At 41.9% G+C, this 20,000-nt stretch overlaps 2 protein-coding genes across 2 annotated transcripts in view; one reads left to right on the forward strand and one right to left on the reverse strand.

Annotated features, from left to right (window-relative positions):
• Positions 1–20,000, reverse strand: part of LOC129108643 (voltage-dependent calcium channel subunit alpha-2/delta-4-like) — a 59,221-nt gene that overhangs the window by 6,918 nt on the left and 32,303 nt on the right. The window contains exons 29-32 of the mRNA XM_054620519.1: positions 7,075–7,136; positions 4,901–4,915; positions 4,620–4,664; positions 4,476–4,538 (exon numbers count right to left, since the gene is read on the reverse strand). Of these exons, the coding sequence (XP_054476494.1) occupies positions 4,476–4,538; positions 4,620–4,664; positions 4,901–4,915; positions 7,075–7,136 (185 nt within the window). The remainder of the gene's footprint in view (positions 1–4,475; positions 4,539–4,619; positions 4,665–4,900; positions 4,916–7,074; positions 7,137–20,000) is intronic.
• LOC129107970 (leucine-rich repeat and transmembrane domain-containing protein 2-like) lies at positions 11,221–19,089 on the forward strand. Its single transcript, XM_054619587.1, is given in 5 exon segments — positions 11,221–11,449; positions 16,628–16,767; positions 16,904–17,587; positions 17,836–17,952; positions 17,955–19,089. Coding segments are annotated over 4 exon segments (1,200 nt in total). The 5' UTR covers positions 11,221–11,449; positions 16,628–16,721; the 3' UTR covers positions 18,308–19,089.

Raw genomic sequence — 20,000 nt, forward strand, 5'->3', positions numbered from 1 at the left:
TGACTAGAACACGGAGAGGTTCCATCAGGAGCAGAACCAGGCGGTGCAGAGCGTTAAACTGAGAGCTGAAGTGGTTTTCTGAGGTCTGCAGTGAGTCCGGCCCTCAGCAGCACCACAGTCCCTGAATTATTCAGAGCGTTTTGTCTCAGCAGCTCTGTTCGCGTTTACAAGCTGCTCTCTGCCAACACTTCATCTTCAGGACGGACCGGGAGTTTCCCAGCAGCCTCGGAGGAGCTGCAGGTTGAGTGTTAGCGGTCGGATGCTGAAACCGAACCCCTCTGTCTACCTGACGACAGAAGGCCCAACGCGCTGGGAGGAAGCAAACAAGGAGAACCAGAGTTTGGACTCCTGCAGCAGAAACACAGCTTCAGTTCTGATAAAAGAACGTTGAATCATTAAACCACCGATGTTCAGCTCCCAGTGAGTCAAACTCTGAGCTTCAATTCCTGTCACGCTCATGTTTACCACGGTAGAATGGTAATAATAATATAGTAGTTATTTAAAGTAACAAAGCTACTAGCTGAGCCTTCCTCGTAGCACTTATTGTATCCGTATTAGTCTGTTGCACTTATTGTTTTCGTAGTAATCTGCCTCTGCACTATACTTTTGCTCTGGTTTCTGCTCTTTGATGCTTGTTTAAGAAAGGAGATGCACTTATGACTTCTGGTGACTAGTAGTTCTCTTGCATACCTATGTTGAATACACTTATTGTAAGTCGCTTTGGATAAAAGCGTCTGCTAAATGACTGTAATGTAATGTAATGTACTACAATCAACTTTTATTTTGTGTTGATTCTGGCGGCCCCTGTGGACGAAAGTGGTAGTGTTTCCGAGCACCAGAGTCCATTTCACTGCAGAACAAGTACTTTTACTGCTCATACTTTAAGTAAATTTAGTTGTTAATATTTATTTTCAATTGAGTATGATTTTAAATGCAGAATGTTAAATGTACTGTTGTAACATTACTATGAGGGACTTTCATTGTGTGTTGATTCTGGCGCCCCCTGTGGACGTAAGTGGTAGTGTCTCTGAGCACCAGAGTGGTGGACTGGTCTCTGCTGGAGTCTGGTCTGAAGGAGTTTCTGGTGAACCTTCATGATTTCATCTGGTTTCTCCAGAATCCGATGAGGAGCTTTAAGAATAACTTTATAGAAACAGACGATCTTCTCTCTGATGGTCTGTTTACTGATGGAGGTCTATAGAGGATCAGGACTAAACTGAGACTGGTTCAGAACCAGTTAAACATTATTGGACACCATAGTTTACAGATGTTTCCTCACTGGGACTCATTTCTTTTCGTCAGCACCGACTTCATTTCCCCGACTGATTAAATATTTACTTCGCCCTGCATCGCACCACGAGCTGCACCTTCACACCACACCGGCTTCAGCGCCGCGGGGAGGATTCTGGGTGTTTCCACAAAAAACCCCAAAAAACCATCCTGTGAAAGTCCGGAGCTCAGCAGAAAAACCTCCAGGAAGCAGTTTATCATAATATCTGCTTAGTAAGGCCAGTGGGAACGCAGCAGACATGCAAATAGAAACAAACGAGCTGCTGCAGGGAGACGAGTCCTGCTGGAAGGTTAACGGCGTGGAGGAGTTATCTTCCCTTTACTTCAGCAATATCAAAACATTACTACCCGTTTAATAACTCGTTTTGTTTATGTTAGATGTTATTTACAAAGATATTATGTAGGTGGAGGCTTCAAATAAGCCCAGTGGGCTTTCTGCCTCTTCCTGCACTGTTATATTATTTATCTATGTTATGTTTTTTTTTTATCTTTTTCAATTGTGCAAATAAACTAAACTAAACTAAACCTATCCGAAGCTAATGCAGTCTAATAAAAACACTATATATAAATTCTTCCTTAATGGAGGTTATAATGTTCAGATTGACGAGGGATGAAACCTTTTAGCTGTGGCCTTATAATAATAAAATATATAATAAAAGGCAAAGCAATAATAAAAACATAATTTTCATTCATAGAAACTCATTTTTAGTTTCATAATATCTTTTAAAATAATACTCCTAACACTATAACAATACCATCATGATTCCTTGCGAAATAAATATTTCAGGAAATAAAAATGTGAAATAAATATTTCAGGAAATAAATAAATATTTCAGGAAATAAATTATGAAATAAATATTTCAGGAAATAAAAATGTGAAATAAATATTTCAGAAAATAAATTATGAAATAAATATTTCAGGAAATAAAAATGTGAAATAAATATTTCAGGAAATAAAAATGTGAAAAATAGTTCAGGAAATAAAAATGTGAATACGAGTGTTTGTGTAAAAATAATTTGAATGAGGAGACGACTACGACGTGGCATTCACATGATGGTTATCAGATGAAGTACTGGTATTTATTAAACCACACTCAGCTCCCAGTTTGGAGTCCAGACTGGAGTCACTGAGACCTTCACTGTGTACAGCTCAGACCTCCTCGCTGTTACATAACAGCCTCACAGATGTCACGGCTAAACCTCATCAGGCCTCCGCACATCTGCTGCTGATGCTGATAAACATCTGGCGACCTCGCAGTCACGGTGACCGATCAGGGACGCAAACATCACAGGTTCGATTCCTGCTAACAAGTCCTCAACCGAACTACAAGTAGAGGCTCCACAGAGGGAAATATTCAAGATGTAGAAGTAAACATCTGAGGAGGAGATGTGTGGCGTATATGTGTGTGTGTGTGTGTGTGTGTGTGTGTGTGTGTGTGTGTGTGTGTGTGTGTGTGTGTGTGTGTGTGTGTGTGTGTGTTTATGCATTAATCCTCAGTAATATGGCTCCTAACAGAGTTAATCCTGCGCTAACGAGCAGCTGTCAGATGGATGGCAGCTCGTCTCCACACAACCAAAGACACCATGAAGGTCCTCAAAATGATACCGGCAGTGTACGGAAGCCTGTTTAGGCCAAGAAAAAAATACGAAAAATATTTTAAAATATAAATAAATATTGCGTGACACTCAATCAAAACTTGACTTGGATTAACTTTGTGAATATAATTGTATTATTATTTATTTTTTATTATATCATTATTTTATTATTATTAATTGAGATATGTAAAATTTTGCAAAATTAAAAAAAGTCAAAATGATAGAACTACATTTATAGTTAAACATAATAAATAAATACAATTTTTAATAAAAGAAATTCCCAATAAAAAATAATTACTTTGTATTTTTTTTATATTTACATATTCATGATTATGAGATAAGTAAAAAAAGAATTTAGTGTATTTAAGTTTCTGTAATATTTTTGGGTAATTGAATGTGGCGGACTGAATGTCAGAAAACAGTCCCATATTTGAGTCACTTTTTCCAGACGGATCATAGCTGCCACATGACGCTCGGCTTAAGCCCCGCCCACAGTCAGATAAGGTCATCAGATGCAGCAGCTGCCATATTTCAACGTTAATGCGCCGCTCACACAGATTAAAACCAGAACTGTCATCAGAACCTGTGAGTCATCCAGATGTTGTTCATGAGCCTCCTGACGAATCAAAACTCCTCCTGACTCAAGAACCCCTCAGCCTGACTCAGAGGAGGTTAAACCCAAGAGCTCCATTTAATCAACAAAGGATTTAAAGAACTTCATCTGGAGGTTTTCTTATGTTTTCACTAATCTGACTTTTCATCCCCAATATGAGAAATAATCAAAAATAATCTTTGAACTCATTTTTCACATGGAGCCGTTCTCATTTCAATCAAATTTACTTTACTCGACTTTTAACAATTATCTCACTGTGATTTACTAAAAATAAATATAGTGCTCATATATATATGTGTATATATATATATATATATATAAATCTGTTTATCCATCTTTCTATATATGCATCTCTTTTTCTCTCTCTCTCCTATATATATTTGTTTATATATATTTATATACACACACATATATATATATATATATATATATATATATATATATATATATATATATATATACTAGATATATATCTCTCTATATACATAACATACATATATAGTTTATATAATATACTATATATATATAAATAAATCTATCTATCTATCTATCAATCCATCTTTCTATATATTTAACTCTCTCTCTCTATACAAATATATATATATACATAAATATAGTATATATAACATAACATAATAATATATATATATAGCTACATATATATCTAGTATATATATATATAACATAAGATAATATAATACTATATATATTATATAATATATAGTATATAGTATTACACATATATATAAGATATATATATACACATATACACACATACATATATACACACATATATATCTAGTATATATAATATAATATATATAATTTAATATAAATATATATACTATACTATAGTATATATATATATATATACATAATATATATATATATATATATATATATATATTAGACAGAATGTGACCCAAACCAAACAGAGATATTTTATGTAAATGTCGTGAGGAGTGTGAGTTCTCACATCGTTCCTCTCTTTGGACAGCACGATGAATCCGTTGTTGTCGACCAGGAAACAGTTCAGATCCTGAGCAGGAGGGAAAGTTAGTTAGTTTTTCAAAATAAAAGAAGTGATGTTTGGTGATGAGCAGACAGAGGGATCACTTACAGCGCTCTCACAGCTGAGAGGACACACGCCTTCGATGGCTGAACACTGAGAGAGAGAGAGAAGGTGTGAGGGTCAAAGGTCAACACACACAAGATGAAGATGTCTTTTAATGTTACAATGTGGTGTGACGTGTTTTTGGATGGTTTCATTCTATTGAAGACACACAGTTGAAATACAAATAAGGATGAAATAGTGACGACTATGACACTTAAAATATATGAGCAACACTGTGAATATCACACAAGCTTTAAATCAATAATCAATAATCAGCGTTTACTCACGTCTGTGTCGCTGGGCTGGAGGCAACACGAGGAGTCGAGGAAGATGAGGAGGAAAAAAAACAGTAGAATATTATTTAACTACACATTAAAATAAATACAATGACTTTGAAGTTCATAAACTGATTCAAAACAGCAGCAAAGCTTCTTTTTTTTTCAATGTTTGTTTGGAAAACTGGCTTTGTATCAGATCAGCCAGACCACAACCCGAGGTTTTGAGTTCTGGTCTCAGAGAGGTTAGGACAACATGTGGACACAATCGAGAACATGTATCAGATGTAGGTCTCCGTCACCTTTCTCAAAGAGAAGAAAGGAGGACAACCTGTGGCTGCTGCATCAAAAATAAAAGCTTCTAAATAAGATAAATAACAGGGGACTTTTATTGTGAAGAAAATATAGGAAAATGTGTTTGACAAATTGCAAGCTTCAATTCAACTTAAACTGTATGGAAGAGAAGAGAAGGCAGCAAAAAAAACTGTGAAAAACTCAGAAAATGAATGTGTTCATCACCGAGTTAGCGTAGCTTTGTTAGCAGCTATTCTTCAATAAAACAAGTCTAAAAAAATACTGCAAGGAGAAAACAAGGGAAACAAGGTTCTTTTATTGTCAAAAGTTAATAGGGAAATAAAATAGCTTAGTTTTGTGGGCGGCTACTTATTAATAAAACATGTCGACTGAAACTTAAGGGAGGATGAATAAGCAGCTAAAGCAACAGTGGACTTTTATTGTGAAGAAATTACAGAAAATGAAATGTATTTATCCACCGTTTGACCACAAGATATAAAATAATAAAGATGAAATAATATTAAATGTCATCACTGTAATCAGGAGGTTTTCCTACAAAGATGCAGAACCTTTAATTTAATTCTGATGACCTTTGACCCCTCAACCTGCAGTTCTGACCTCTGGAGGACTGAAGAGTCCGAACAGAGACTTTGAGCTGAGTGCTAAATGTAGCATGCTAACATGCTAACATGAGCATATTAACATCATAAAACTATTAAATGTTAACGCTGGGAAAAACTAGTTTTTATCTAGAATCAGATTGTTGATTTCATTTAATGTCTGAGCTTTTCTTAGTTGTAAAGATTAAAAAGAGGCCACTTTAATTAAATAATATAAAAACAGAGCTTGAGAACGTTTATCTTTACTTTGGTCTCCAAAGAGTCGGATCGTTCTGTTTGAATCTCATTCTGTGAACATTCCTCTTTAATCTTAATAAGAAAAGTCAAAGGGACTTAAAGCTCACAATTAACGGACTCTGCTCCCTAATGAGGGAACATTTAAATTACATAAATGACCTTCTGATTCCAGAGGATTATTATTGGACGGTCACAGAGTAAAAAATCTTGTGTTTGTATTTGGAAAGTCAGTGTTTCACTTCGTTTTGTTTAACTGCAGTCTGACTGCAGATCGCCGTATACGTCTCTGGTGTCGACCTGTCAATCAGTGTGTAGCCCCGCCCTAAAGCATCCCCTGCTTTATGGTCTGTTTGACTCTAAATGGAGCATCATTTACTAAATGAACATCATGCTGTATTGAAGAAGACTTGAAACTAGAGATTGAGACCATAAACTCATGTTTACAATGTTTACTGAGGGAATAAATCAAGAGAGAAGTAGAGTCATTTTCTCATAGACTTCTATACAACCAGAGGAGTCGCCCCCTGGTGGACAGGAGAGAGAATGCAGCTTTAACACATGAAGCTTTGACTTCACTCTGCAGAACTGGAGGTTGCTGCCTGATGTCTGTTCCAATGATGTTCAGATGGCAATAGAACAAAACCTGGAAACAGCAGTAGTGATGAAACGGAACTAAAGTCCCTTTTCGACTGCAGGAACTTTCCCGAAGGACTAGGAACCTTTTGAGGAACTCAAATATTTGGGCCCAGGGTCTCAATCAAGGTCTGGGGACAGTTTGACCCCCAATAAGAAGAACTTCGGAGGTGTGGTGTGACCTCAGGTAAGTATCAAAAACGAGAATATTTTCTGCAATAATCCAAAACCATGTTTGTGGAGGGAACCAGTGATGCTAACTTCCTGTTGGACTACAGAACTACAGAACTACAGAACTACATCGTCTCTGCAGCTCTCTGCTGTGTTCTGGTTGAGGTCAAAGAGGTCAAAGAGATAAGAGAGTGATGTATGTTAAGGTTAAGGTGACGGTCCTCTGCTCACCTGCTTGGCGATGGCCCAGAACCTCTTTTCAAGCAAATCCAAGGACATCTGCAGCCCGATAGCTAAAAATAGAAAACACAGACACACACACACACACACACACACACACACACACACACACACACACACACACACACACACACACACACACACACACACACACACACACACACACACACAGACAGACACACACAGATAAACAAGCATTAAAGACAGAAGGAGACGGACTCTGCAGAGCCGAACCGTTTGGAGGAGGAGGAGGACAGGAAATCAATTCGACCCTGCGTTCACCTCTGTCCTGTCCCGACGCTAATGAAGGGATGTAAACACTGAGCAGCCTGAAGGTGTGTGTGTGTGTGTGTGTGTGTGTGTGTGTGTGTGTGTGTGTGTGTGTGTGTGTGTGAGCAGCTTTATTACTCTGAGCATCACAGTGAAGTACAAAGCGAGAGTTTAGAGAAAGATGACAAACAACGTGGAGATGGTTTTTACTCACAACCATCCAGTGGTGGAAAGTAACTAAGTACATTTACTCCAGTACGGTACTTAAGTGCAGGTACTTCTACTGTCTCGAGTACTGACAGACAGCAGGACTCCGGAGGGACGAGAGGAGGTGGACTCTGTGTTCACATCATGATGCTTGGTGCTCAAACAGAGTCATTTGATGGACAATGACTTCCTCATGTTGAATTTTGAATGTGAAGATGTCGGCCATATTGTGTTTTGTTGCGGCTGTTTACATTCCTTATGATGCTAATTCATAAAATGTGCTACGGGAATGAACTACTGTTTGTGTTTTGTTTGTCATGTGTTTGTTGTGTTACAAACGGGCTGAAACTGAATTGCGTTGTGCCTCCCTGTGTTGCATAATGAATGTTCAACAAGTACTTTACAACTTGAAGTATATTTTTGCTGTTGATGCTTTTGTACTTTTACTTATAATATTCTTACAGAGCGGTATCGCTACGTTTACTTTATTAAAATATATAATTGAAGAGTGCTTCTTCCACCTCTGCTACCATCAAACAGAAGCCCCGCCCCTGAAAAAAAACGATCCAATCACAGCTGCTCAGCAACTTAGTAAACAAAAGGTTTGGAGGGTCATGTCTTTTTTTTTTTATCACCTTTCAGAAAACATGCAAAGGTGTAAGAAATGCTTTGATATACAGTAAACTGCTAACGTTAGCCTTAGTGCTAGCTCGCCGTCTACAGCACTGACCTTATGATAGACTGCAGCTTTATGAGGCTAACGTTTGCACTCTTTCCTACTTTGTTCTGCAACCTCTGCACAACTATTTCCCTCTGGATGAGTCAAGTTTTATCATATTTGTCAAAAACAAACACTGAACCATTCGTCGCTTTGACATTTATTAAACTCTCAAATAACCTTTAAAGAATCCAGTTACACCTGATTGTAGGTTCATTCTACCAGAGCGTTTTAAAGCCCCGCTGTGTGTCCTCTGAGGAACAAACGGTCGGTCCGAGCCGGAGGCCTCGTCCACGGCAGCTCGTCTCTCTGTTGCCGCGGCGATAAGAGGACCAGTGAGGCTCGTTTCCACTCAGACCAACATAACACGTCCCACTGCTTTCTGTCACTTCAATAATGAAAACTGTTCTCCACACACACACACACACACACACACACACACACACACACACACACACACACACACACACACACACACACACACACACACACACACAGATGGGTGATACTAGGCGACGTGTCTCTTGTGTACTGGTGTTATTGGAAAAACAGCTGTAAAATCTTTTAGATTAGATTTTGTCATTTTCGGTGAATTTTGCTTCCGGCGCTGAAGAACGTTCTGCGGTGCATCATGTCTGAACATCTCAAAATGTTAAATTAAACTACAGACTGTAAATTAAACTACAGACCGTAAATTAAACATACATTTAATATATTTTATATGAAAGATATTTTCAGTTTAAAAGCACAATCTAGTCATGATGACTGGTCTGGGGACTGAATGCATTTATAACCATGAAAATAATTTAGTTTTGAATTAATCTCTCAACAGATGGTCATAAACTGTATTTATTTCCTTTGTCATTTCCATGTACACTACGGTTCAGAAGATCATAATCTGCTGCTCCAGACGTGTGAGAGGACGACTCTACATGTGTGAACGATGCTTTTATTTTGTAGAAAGGTTCTTTACTAAGAGATGTTATTTAGAAAGAAGAAAACGTTAACATAACAGCTGATTTATAACTTTATGTATAAGTTCCCTCTAAGTAAAGATCAGAGAGAAGCAGGGTTTTCAGGATGGAGTTCAGATCTCGGTGTTCAGCAGGATGTTTGTGACCTCTGGGTCTCTAAACCTCTCAAGTCATCCCTCCTCTTCTTTCTTTTTAAAATAGCCTCTCTGCAGACTCAGTGGTCTGCGGCTTTGCTCGGCTCTTTGATTTCATGTTTTTTGTTTTTTTGGGTTCCTCCTCTCGCTGTCAGCAGCGTCCTTATCGCCGCCCTTCAGCGCTGCAGCTGCACCGGTTCTGCTGCAGTCTGCAGTCTCAGCGAGTGCACGGCGGGAGACAAAACGCATCCCGCACGTTTGTTCCAACGTTGACATCACGTCAGAATCTCGTTTCACGGCGTGCACGAGGCGTTCACGGGGACGAAATCTGCATTTTTATTGTCAGACAGAGTCATTGTGGAAATAAAAACCGTGAAAGCTGCAGAACTGAGAGCGACCCGGAGGACATTAAAATTTTATGGTCCAATTTTCTAGCAGCACTGTTTACACTGCTGGGCGTTTCTTTTTCTAAGTTTGATGCTCTCTACGTGTTCGCTCACAGGTCTGAATCATCGTTTTGTTTCTACTTCACTTCCTGTGATTTTGATACTTCTCTTTGTCTCTGCAGTTGTTTTCTGAATCCTGACAAACTCTGAAATATTTTAGTGTATTTTGCGCTTGAATCCCCAATTATTTTTCGACCAACTCACTGTTGACCAGAGTTTAAATACAACAAAAAGTTATGGTAATAAAAAAGGATCATAAGATAACGCAGTCATGTGAGGAGTCGAAGTGTTTGGGTGTGATTTTAAAGAATAGTTTACACAGTTACACAGTTCAAACTGAGCTAAAAACAAGCTGTAGTGGTACAAGTGAACCACTGGGTGGCAGCACATATGAGGGAAAAACCAAAGACTGTAAATAAGAAGTGGACGTAGTCATCGTGACGTCGAAGCCTTGAGTTTGACGATTTGGCCGTCGCCATCTTGGTTTACGGCCGTCGCAATGTTGTTGTTTTTGTTCAGCCAATTAACAGTAATGACCATATTTGGACTGAGGAGGAGTGACCTAGTGACCCTGTATACGTCTCTGGTAGAGGCCAAAACCTCGTCGGCAAAATTCTGAAAACGTGGTGGTGCTGATTTCTTTCCGTCAGTACCCCCCCGGTCCAGAGACAGTCCAACATTTCTCTGATTACGCTACGATGAGAACTATTGATCCGTGTTCACGTCGTCAGGAGGAGAGCTAGTTAACGTTAGCACAGTTCTGCTAAATAACTGAGCTAACAGCTAACGTTAACGGAGGATGCTCTCCAGCTCTCCTTCTGTGTGTCTCTCTCTCTCTCTTTCCATCTCTCTCTGTCTGTCTCTCTCTCTCTGTCTGTCTCTCTCTCTCTCCCCATCTATCTATCTATCTGTCTCTCTCTCTTTCCGGCTCTCTCTCATTGTCTCTCCCTCTCTGTCTCTCTCTCTCCATCTCTCTCTGTCTGTCTCTCTCTCTCTCTCTCTATCCATCCATCCATCCATCCATCCATCCATCCATCCATCTATCTGTCTCTCTCTCTTTCCGGCTCTCTCTCATTGTCTCTCTCCCTCTCCCTCTCTCTCTCTCTCTCTCTCTCTCTCTCTCTCCATTCATTCATTCAGAACTCAGCCTGCAGCTGCAACACTCTGCTGTTACTATTTATGTCAAACTCTGCTTTAATGCACATTACACACTCAGTACAACACACACACACACCATTAGCTACAGCATGTGGCTGCTCTCTCTCTCTCTCTCTCCTCTCTCTCTCTCTCTCTCTCCCTCTCTCTCTCTCTCTCTCTCTGTCAGCAGGCTGGGTGTGTGTTGGTCAGGAGCTCAGAGACGATCAGAGGGAGCTGAGAGAGCAGCGATGAGGACGGAGAGGAGGAGGAGGACGACGAAGACGAGAGGCGTTTGATCCGGAATAAAACTAAAGTCCAGATCCTGGTTCTGTGGTTTCAAGAGGCTTTCAGGTTCTGGTTTCTGTCCTTGAAGACCAGGTTCTGGTTTTCTGGACTCGGATCAGAAAGACAAACCCAGATCGTGGTTTAGAGACGGACCAGCTTCAGTTCAGTTTGGAGGCTGAAGCAGCAGAGCAGATGGTGAGCGGCGTGTGTGTGTGTGTGTGTGTGTGTGTGTTTAGATACTGGATACAAGGCATCATGCATGTGTGTGTTTTATAGTGAGGCAGTGTGTGTGTGTCCTATAAGTGTGTGTGTGTCCTATAAGTGTGTGTGTGCATGTTCGCTGTGTGGCCAGAAGTAAGTACACTGCTTAATGTTTTTCAGATTTTCCCCATTTGGAGCCTGAATAGTTAAAATGAAGTCTAAATGCTACAGAATACTGGACCTGAAACTAATGATTTTTTTTTTTTTATTGCCAATAAATTTTGTTTACGTTCACGATTAATAAATTGATGGATTGTTTTATGTACAAAATGTTAGAAAAATTATAAAAAAACATTTGTTTCCCGGAGAAAGAGGTGACGCCTTCAGATGTAATAATCTGTCCAAACAACAGTTCAACATTTGCTTGAAAATTACTTTAAAGATTAACTTATTATGAAAATAGATAACTGTTAGTTTTCTACAATATTTGACACGATAGACAACATATCCTCGTCTAGAGAAAGTTCCTCATTTCAGTGCGTTTTTTCCAACAAAAGTCCAACAACACGTGTGAATTTAACGCTCTTTACATGCATACAGTCTTTTCTAATAAACTTCTAACTGTAGACAGAAATCAACTCAGATAGGTTGAAGAAAAGATGGTGATTTTGGTTAAAATAATTAAGGATGTGTTGTTGCGTAAGTACGGAAGTTACGTGACCACAAGTCAATGTTGACTTTTGGTTTCACACAGGATACGAACTGTGTCAACTTGGACGATGTTGCTCTTCGTACTTCCTGGTCGTGGTTACGTGGATTACATACAAACTGAATTACGTTTGTTACCTCCACACAGTGTGTGAGAGCAGCCTGCTGTAGAGAGAGTTTGTCTCTTTTACTGTTTCAACACACAAAGTCAGCTCCATAGAGAAATGCTTTCTGAACAGAACCCTGACCCCCACATCCAACACCTCCGGACGTTGTTTGGACATCAGTGTTGGACCTAACTGATGCTCTGTGGGCTGAATGGGATCAAACCCCAGAGTGACTCCTGTGGTTGTGAAATGAGATGTCCACAGGGATCCTTTGGTCTGTCGGTGTTGTGGTCTCCGTCTCTTTTAATAGAGAGAGAGTATAAGCATGTGGGGGTGAGCCCGTTGTTTACTCTCTCTCTGTGGTTTCCCCTCGCTCGTCCCGCCTCAGCGTGGATGCTGCAGTGTGTTTGTGCTCTCGGCCCTTTTGGACCGAACGCTCGGCTGCTTCGTTCTCAGGCTGTTTGGAGGAAAAGTGCTGCCACGGGGGGGGGGGGTGAGGAGGGTGAGGAGGGAGGCTGACTGTCAGAGGCCATTAAGCAGCTAACAGGACGCCACGTTAGGAGAACAGAGAACCGGAGCGATGCACTGCGGACGAGGCGGAGAACATCACATCGACAGGACTTCACCACACGATCTTAACAGCTGAGCTTTAAATCGAGATAATAATCCACAACTGCTCTGCATGAAGAACAAAAAGTCTGGGATGTTGTTGAGCCTGAAGGTTTGATTCACTCGTTGTCAGTTAGTGGAGCATTTGATGCAAAGAGGAGACAATCACAACAAACATCCACAACTGTATGGCTGAATATCTCACCCACATGTTCCCCATGGACAACGGCACTACGGCCAAAGCATTTACCCATAAAGCCCCATTATGAAACACATGTAACACACAATTTGTGTTTATGTGAATCCCCATGTGCGGGTGGAAACACTACTGAGCAGGGTTAGGGTAGTGGAACGCACAATGAGGGAAGCCAACCACAAAGCTAGACATTTAGTTGTAAATGGGCACCATTTTGGAGTCTGGTATCTAGTTCCCATAATGCATCATCTCACCAAACCAACACGGCTACAATGTGAGAATAAGCACCAATATGGACGAACCAAAGACAGAACCAGCCAAAGACACTCAACCTGAATCAAACTGAAGATCTGAAAAAGTTGCCAACAGCATTTAGCTATCTGTTAGCTATCTGTTAGCTAGCTGACAGCTACTTATGCTTGAAAGACGCAAACAATCAGATTGATCAGAGATTAATTGATCAGTTCAGAGTTTAAAAAAAGGAAATAAATTGAACGTGTTTTGTCGAGGCAGGCAGAAACACCAACAGATGTTCTGTTTCTTGCTCGAGTAGCTCACTGGTAATGACGCTATCAGCTATTCTCAGCTAACATTGTGTGCTTAACACATTCTACTGTTTATTGACTTTAATTACCGAGAAACTGTTTTAAATTAAAGTCTCAACAAAACAGCAGATGTGTGATGACGACAGCAGAAACAGAGCGAGTGGTTGTTCCAACGACATCTGGACTCCCAAACAGTCTGTTCCACTCAGGGATTGAAACCATGCTTTTAATCTGCAACCTGCTGTTGCTGCTGTGTGGGCGGAGTCTAATTGTTGTCCAACTCTATAAATATCACAAATTTAAGATTCTCTTTAAGATATGTGGAGGGATTTTCTAAGCTGTCATTTTTCAATTCTTTTTATTTTCTATCACAAATTACGTGGAGGGATTTTCTGTGCAAGCTCCTCTGTCATTTGCACCAGCATCCTTCTTGTTCAGAGTAAAATGTTACAGACTATCAAAAACGTGGTAGTACTATCAAAAATTCTGCATAGATGCAAACTCAAAACCCATCTACTGACAGGAAGTGGGATCAGCCAATCAGCATGGCTTACACGCAGGGTTGTTCGATGCATAACAGAGATTTGGGAGGCGTTCACGTTCATCTTTAAAGTTACATTTTATAAGTTACTCTAGTTGAAAGAATCTCCTGCGCCCTAAAATACAACAAATTGTTATGCGTGATTCTGTCTGTCCCAGAAAACCAATAGTAGGTAAAGCTTGAGTTTCGGTGAATGTGACCGTCCTCGACCTACAGCCGTCGGCCTCGGTGATCTCCGTGGAGTCTTTAAAAAAAGACGCCAGTCACGTCGAGTAGTGCAGAGACGAATGAGACGAAAGACTGAGGAGGGGACATGTGAATAGAACCGGAGCAGCCAGGAGCAACCTCAGCTTGATAAACAGAAGACGACACGCCAACCTCTACGTTTGCTTTTGTTTGGTACCTCTGCGTGCAGCTCTCTGAGAGTTTGAGTGTTTGTGTGAGCGTGTGAGTGTGTGGAGTGATTTTAATGTTGTTAAAGTCTCTAGACTTAGACTTTTCTATCGTTCGGCTCCGTCTGCAGGATTTAATCAAGACAAAATTAATTTTTTCTGTAAATCCTTCACAATTCAATGTCCATCTGTTGTTGCAACCATCAAAACAGCCAGAGGGGGTCAGAGGTCATCTTCTCCATATGATCCTCTGATAGAAGCTCTGCTCATCCTCTTATAAGCTGACTCTGACTTTCTAAGCCTGTAGATATGTATTACTTTCACTTTCTTTCACAGCATCCATCCAGCCAACCTCTTCCTTGGGACGTTGTGCGGTTGTATCAGAATGTCTCGCTGCCTCCTCATTGGTTGCTTCATGTCAGGAAACAAACAAACAAACAACCAATGTTGTTGTTTTTCTGCAGAGAAAAGTCCTTATCTTCTCTACACATGTAGAAGATTTACTTGTGATTATCATCTGACAACTAAGGCTCTGACTTTGCACTTTAATGTTTTGTCTCCTGACGATGTGGCGTGACGTCAAACGTTCCCCCTGGAGCCTCTCCACATGTCCTCCCATTATCTCCCTCTGCTACCTGCATTGTATTTCCTCCTGTTTTGTAATGTCGGTCTTGTCCTGAAGGCACCATCTCTGCTTCACGCCGTCCGCAGTGGAGCGACTGGCGTCTTTGTGCCGACTTAACAAAAGAAAGACCCGCAACAAAAGAAGGACCTTGAGGCGGCGTTTCTTTGGCTCTTAGTAGCGGCTACAGACGGTGATGGAGTGACGACACGCTTTCTTTACTTCTGCAGATTTATCGCAAACTGCCGAAGAGATGAAGACGTAGGGAAACGAGAGATTTAAAAACGCGGGAATCATCAAAACACAACATTTCACTTGATCCTGTGTGTGAAACAATGCTGATGCTGTAGTTAATCTGCAGCCTACACAGAGAGTGGGCGTTAAGAAGACAGAAGTTTGCATTGACTTTTCCTCCGGTGTGGTTGGATGAAAACAGAGGATTATTTCACTTCACCATGAAGCTTGTGTGTTCTCTCTCTGAGAGCGAGAAAAGGCAAAGAATGAAGAGGATTGAGGACAACCCGGCCTGTTATGCCAATATAGTGTAGATCAGCTCTGCCACAGACTAAGCTGTTGATGTTGTGTTGAAGCACTTAATCTGGCATATCGAGTTGCACTCTTCGTGGCGGCTGAGAGGTTTTGAGAAACCGGTTGGTGAACAGAGAACCGTCGGTCTGAATCCCCGGAGCAGATGGAAAGTGCAAACGAGTTAATCTTTTATTTGCCTCCAACGAGACGAATGAGAGTAAAGACGTGTGAACGAGAGGAGAGCAAAGTGAATCCAAACATAGCTCACTAAGGATTATCCTTCATAGTAAACCAAGTACGAGGGAGGAGTCCTTTTCTTCTTCTCGTTTCTCACATATAATGTAAGATTACTTCTGCAACGCTTCAAGTGTTGAATGAACATGAAATGAAAGTGTTTGCAAAGAAAAAAAGAAAAAGCCTGAACATAAAAACTGACTTTAGACGAATTTGTTTGACGTAACAAAACACTGATTTGAAAAGTGTTAAAGCTGCATTCTCTCTAGTGTCCATCAGGGGGCGACTCCTCTGGTTGTATAGACGTCTATGAGAAAATGCGGCGGGGTTTCTGTGATTGACAGGTCGATACCACGGCGTTGTTCGGTCTGGAAATGTTTTAAGCGTTTGGTTGCACTTAGCTTATTCCTCTTGTCCCTTCTGGTTGCAAAAAAAAGTGCCGAACTCCCTGCCAAAAGCTTTTTTGGAGGATTTTATGTTTTACAGAATCAAGGGTCTAAGGACAGAAAGTGTCAGATGTTGTACAAATTGTGAGGCCCTCTGAGCTATACTGTATAAATAGTGTTAACTAAAATGTCCTGGTCACAAAAACAAGTATGACTCTTTTCTAAATATATATTTTTTGAGATTCTTTCATTAAAAGAAAAGCGTGACAGCAACTGCTCTGCTGTGTCCCTCTTCTTTCTCCAGGACGTTCTCCACAGCTGGACGTTGGTGTGAACCAGCAGAGAGAGAAAACATCTGGATGAGAGCCTGAAGCCTCAGTAGAGTCAATGTGACAGACATGAAGAACCTGGACCGGCATGGACGAGGTCACCAGGAGAGTCTGGGTGAGTCCGGATAGACCCTGAGTCTAGGACCGTTTTTTAAGAAGGTTTATCTTTGGCTGTCTTCAGTTGTTGGTGTTGCAGTGTTGTTGTGACTCCAAAGCTCAGAGTTTGTTTAAACATCTGTTTGTTCCTCCAGTGGGTGCAGTCCTGTCCAGTCTGGTGTTGGCTCTACTGGGACTGCTGGGCTCGGTCCACGGCTGTCCCGGTGTCTGCACCTGCTACGGTAACACCACCGACTGCTCTGCTGTCGGCCTCCTCTCTCTGACGCCCATCCTGGCACTGCTGGACCAGGACTCCCTGATCCTCCGCCTGCCCCAGAACAACCTCTCCTCCCTGGGCACGAATGAGCTGTCCAACCTCAGCAGCCTGGAGCTCCTGGATCTGTCCCAGAACCGCTTCTCCGCCCTGCAGCCCGGAGCTTTCTCCAGCCTGGGTGGCCTGCGAAGGCTCAATCTCTCTGCTAACTACCTCGGGGTGCGCCTGGTGACCTCCGACCCCAACAACAGCACAGTGGCGCTGGAGGGCTTAAATGGAAGTCAAGGGTACGTCGGCCTAAGCAAGGACACTTTCAGGGGCCTTTGGCGACTGCGAGGGCTCGACTTGTCCTCAAACGGCCTCCTGTGGCTGCCCAAAGGCCTCCTTGATGGGCTACAGAGACTCGCCTGGTTGTCCTTGGCCAGCAACCAGCTGGTGGCCCTGGACAGAGTCACCTTCGAGCCCCTGGTGGGGCTCCAGCAGCTCCAGCTGGCAGGAAACCCCTGGGAGTGCGACTGCAAGCTGAGAGACTTCAAGCACTGGATGGAGTGGTTGATTTACAGGGGTGAGCAGGGGGCCTCTCCAAAAATCTCAAATAGTCTGAAGTTTGGCAGTCGTCTTTCAGAACGCACCGCAGCGAATCCCTTTAGTATTTTGAGTCTGAGCTTCAAAAGCCGTCTAATCGAAGCAATTAATCTCCGCTCTGCAGGGCGGATGCGTGCCGAGTAAAGACATCTAAGAATATAACGACCTCCGTCTCTCTCCATCCCCTCCCTGTTTCTTTCTCCCTCCTCTCTCACTCTGTTTTTACAGATGGGCAGGTGGACGCCATGCGGTGCAGTGTCCCGGGGGATCTGAAGGGCAGGGACATCCGCAGCGTTCCAGCAGAGATGTTCAGCCACTGCCTGCAGAGTCCGACCAAAGAGGGCGCCCGGGTTTCGCCACCCGGCCTCCCTGCCCGTCCGGACGCATCAGCAGCAACGACGACTGCGTCCGCCAGCGCTACCGGCCCGTCAGCGTCCGCCGGGCACACGGCACGCAAATAGTCGCGGGCGTGATTTGCGGCACCGTGTGCGTCATGATGGTGGTGGCGGCGACTTACGGATGCGTGTACGCCTCGCTGATGGCGCGGTACCAGAGGGAGATAAAGTGCCGCGGTCAGCCTCTGATGGCTGAGTGCGGCGCCGACACGGACCTGGAGGACGGGCAAACCTCCTCGACGTCGCCGGAGGAGGCGCCGCAGAAAGAGGGCATCGTGCACGGGTATCGGATCAGCAGCTTCTGACCCAACGCTCACCTCCTTTAGATCCTTAAGGACGCTCTGGCTGCTTCCGCTCCTCAGCTCTCGTCATCAACAGGACGCCGTCCGGAGAAAGGAACCCTGCAGCTCTGTGGTTGAGCTGAAGACCAGTCGGCGGGGACGGATCGCACAGCTGCTGGACCGGACTATTAAAACAGGATCTGGGATGCTGCAGCACTTCTTTTAATGTATGGATGCTCTGTGAATTCTTATTCCCCGTGCAGCATCCCTCAGCTAGTTTGGCTACCTTGACTTCCCATCGTCTGTGTTTTTGTTCTTCTTTAGGAATATCAAAGCACCTTTTTTTTGTTCAAGCTATCCGTTGTATCTGAGCCCAACAAGCTCAAACGTGAATCTGTGAAACGTGACATTTCTCCTGTTGTTTGCTAATCACGTTCTCTTTTTCCTCCATCTGTTCTCTGTATTTTATGTTGTCTATAAATAGTTCTTCCTCCGTTACGTGGATACCCTGTTAAATAGCACACACTTTATGTCCCGTTAGAGTCCTGCTGTCGGGGAAATGCTGCTTTTAAGCTTCATGAGCGAGGTAAACTGCATTCAAACAACTCTAGAGCTGTGCTGCCACCTAGAGGGCAAGCTTTGAGCTGCAGCGGCTTCTGATCCAGCACAAACAAACCTTTTATTCCCAACATAGAGTGTGTGAGGGTGTCGGCCCGTATATACTGTACCTTCTATGTGTTTTCATTTATTTTGTCCGTATTTTCTGTGATAAGCACATGTCTCAAATCCAACTCAAGGACTGTTAATCATGCTGAAGATAATAAACTCTATATTTATCTAAACTGGATTTCTTTCTTTAAAAAAAAAACCCCACAATGATTTGACAGCAGAGTTTGCGTGAAGACACCCAACAACTGCTGAGGACAAACCAGATTCATCAAACCAGATTCATCAAATTCATCCAGATTCATCAAGATGAGATGAACGACTACGCGATCAGAAACCCTCTGAATCCCGACAGACTTCACCAGCTCTCATCTGAATCTACAGACTTCAGCTACGTTTTGTTTTCCAACAGGTCATCCAGTCAGTGAAACATTTACTCCATTCTTCACCGTGAGAGCTGTGAAACTCCACCATCACAGTAACATCGCTGTAACTGAATGGTCTGATTCCTGAGAACCATTGAGTCCAGACGCTGTGGATCCATCAACTATTCAATAAAATACACAAAATGTAAGCTGGTCACACATCCTGGACGACAACAATCATGATTCATGTTTCCATTTGGTTTTATCTAAATGAAAAGCACTTAAGGGCAGTACTAATTTAATGGATGTTAAATACAAGATTTAAATTTGATAGTTTCTTGTCAAACGAAGATTATCACCGTTTAACCTGAACTCTTTTAAAACACTTAAAAAATAATTCAAAACACATACATAGAGGGAATTTTAATACCTGTTTGAAGGCAAATTGTCAAAAGTATAAAAGTATAGTATTTATAAAAGTATGATGGAAAACCAGGAGTGATGACATGGCCTGGAACTATTATTATAATTAGTAGTATTATTATTTCACATCTCTTTTTCCAATCAACTAAACTTCACTCTCAATCACGTTTTTGAGGGAAATGTATTTCCTCCTGAATTACAGTCACAGTTTTTAAACACCTGGTTAAAGTTGTAAATGAAATAAAAATCAAAATGCCCAAAAA

This window comes from Anoplopoma fimbria, chromosome 19 (assembly GCF_027596085.1).
Source record: "Anoplopoma fimbria isolate UVic2021 breed Golden Eagle Sablefish chromosome 19, Afim_UVic_2022, whole genome shotgun sequence".
In the NCBI taxonomy this organism is placed as follows: domain Eukaryota; kingdom Metazoa; phylum Chordata; class Actinopteri; order Perciformes; family Anoplopomatidae; genus Anoplopoma; species Anoplopoma fimbria.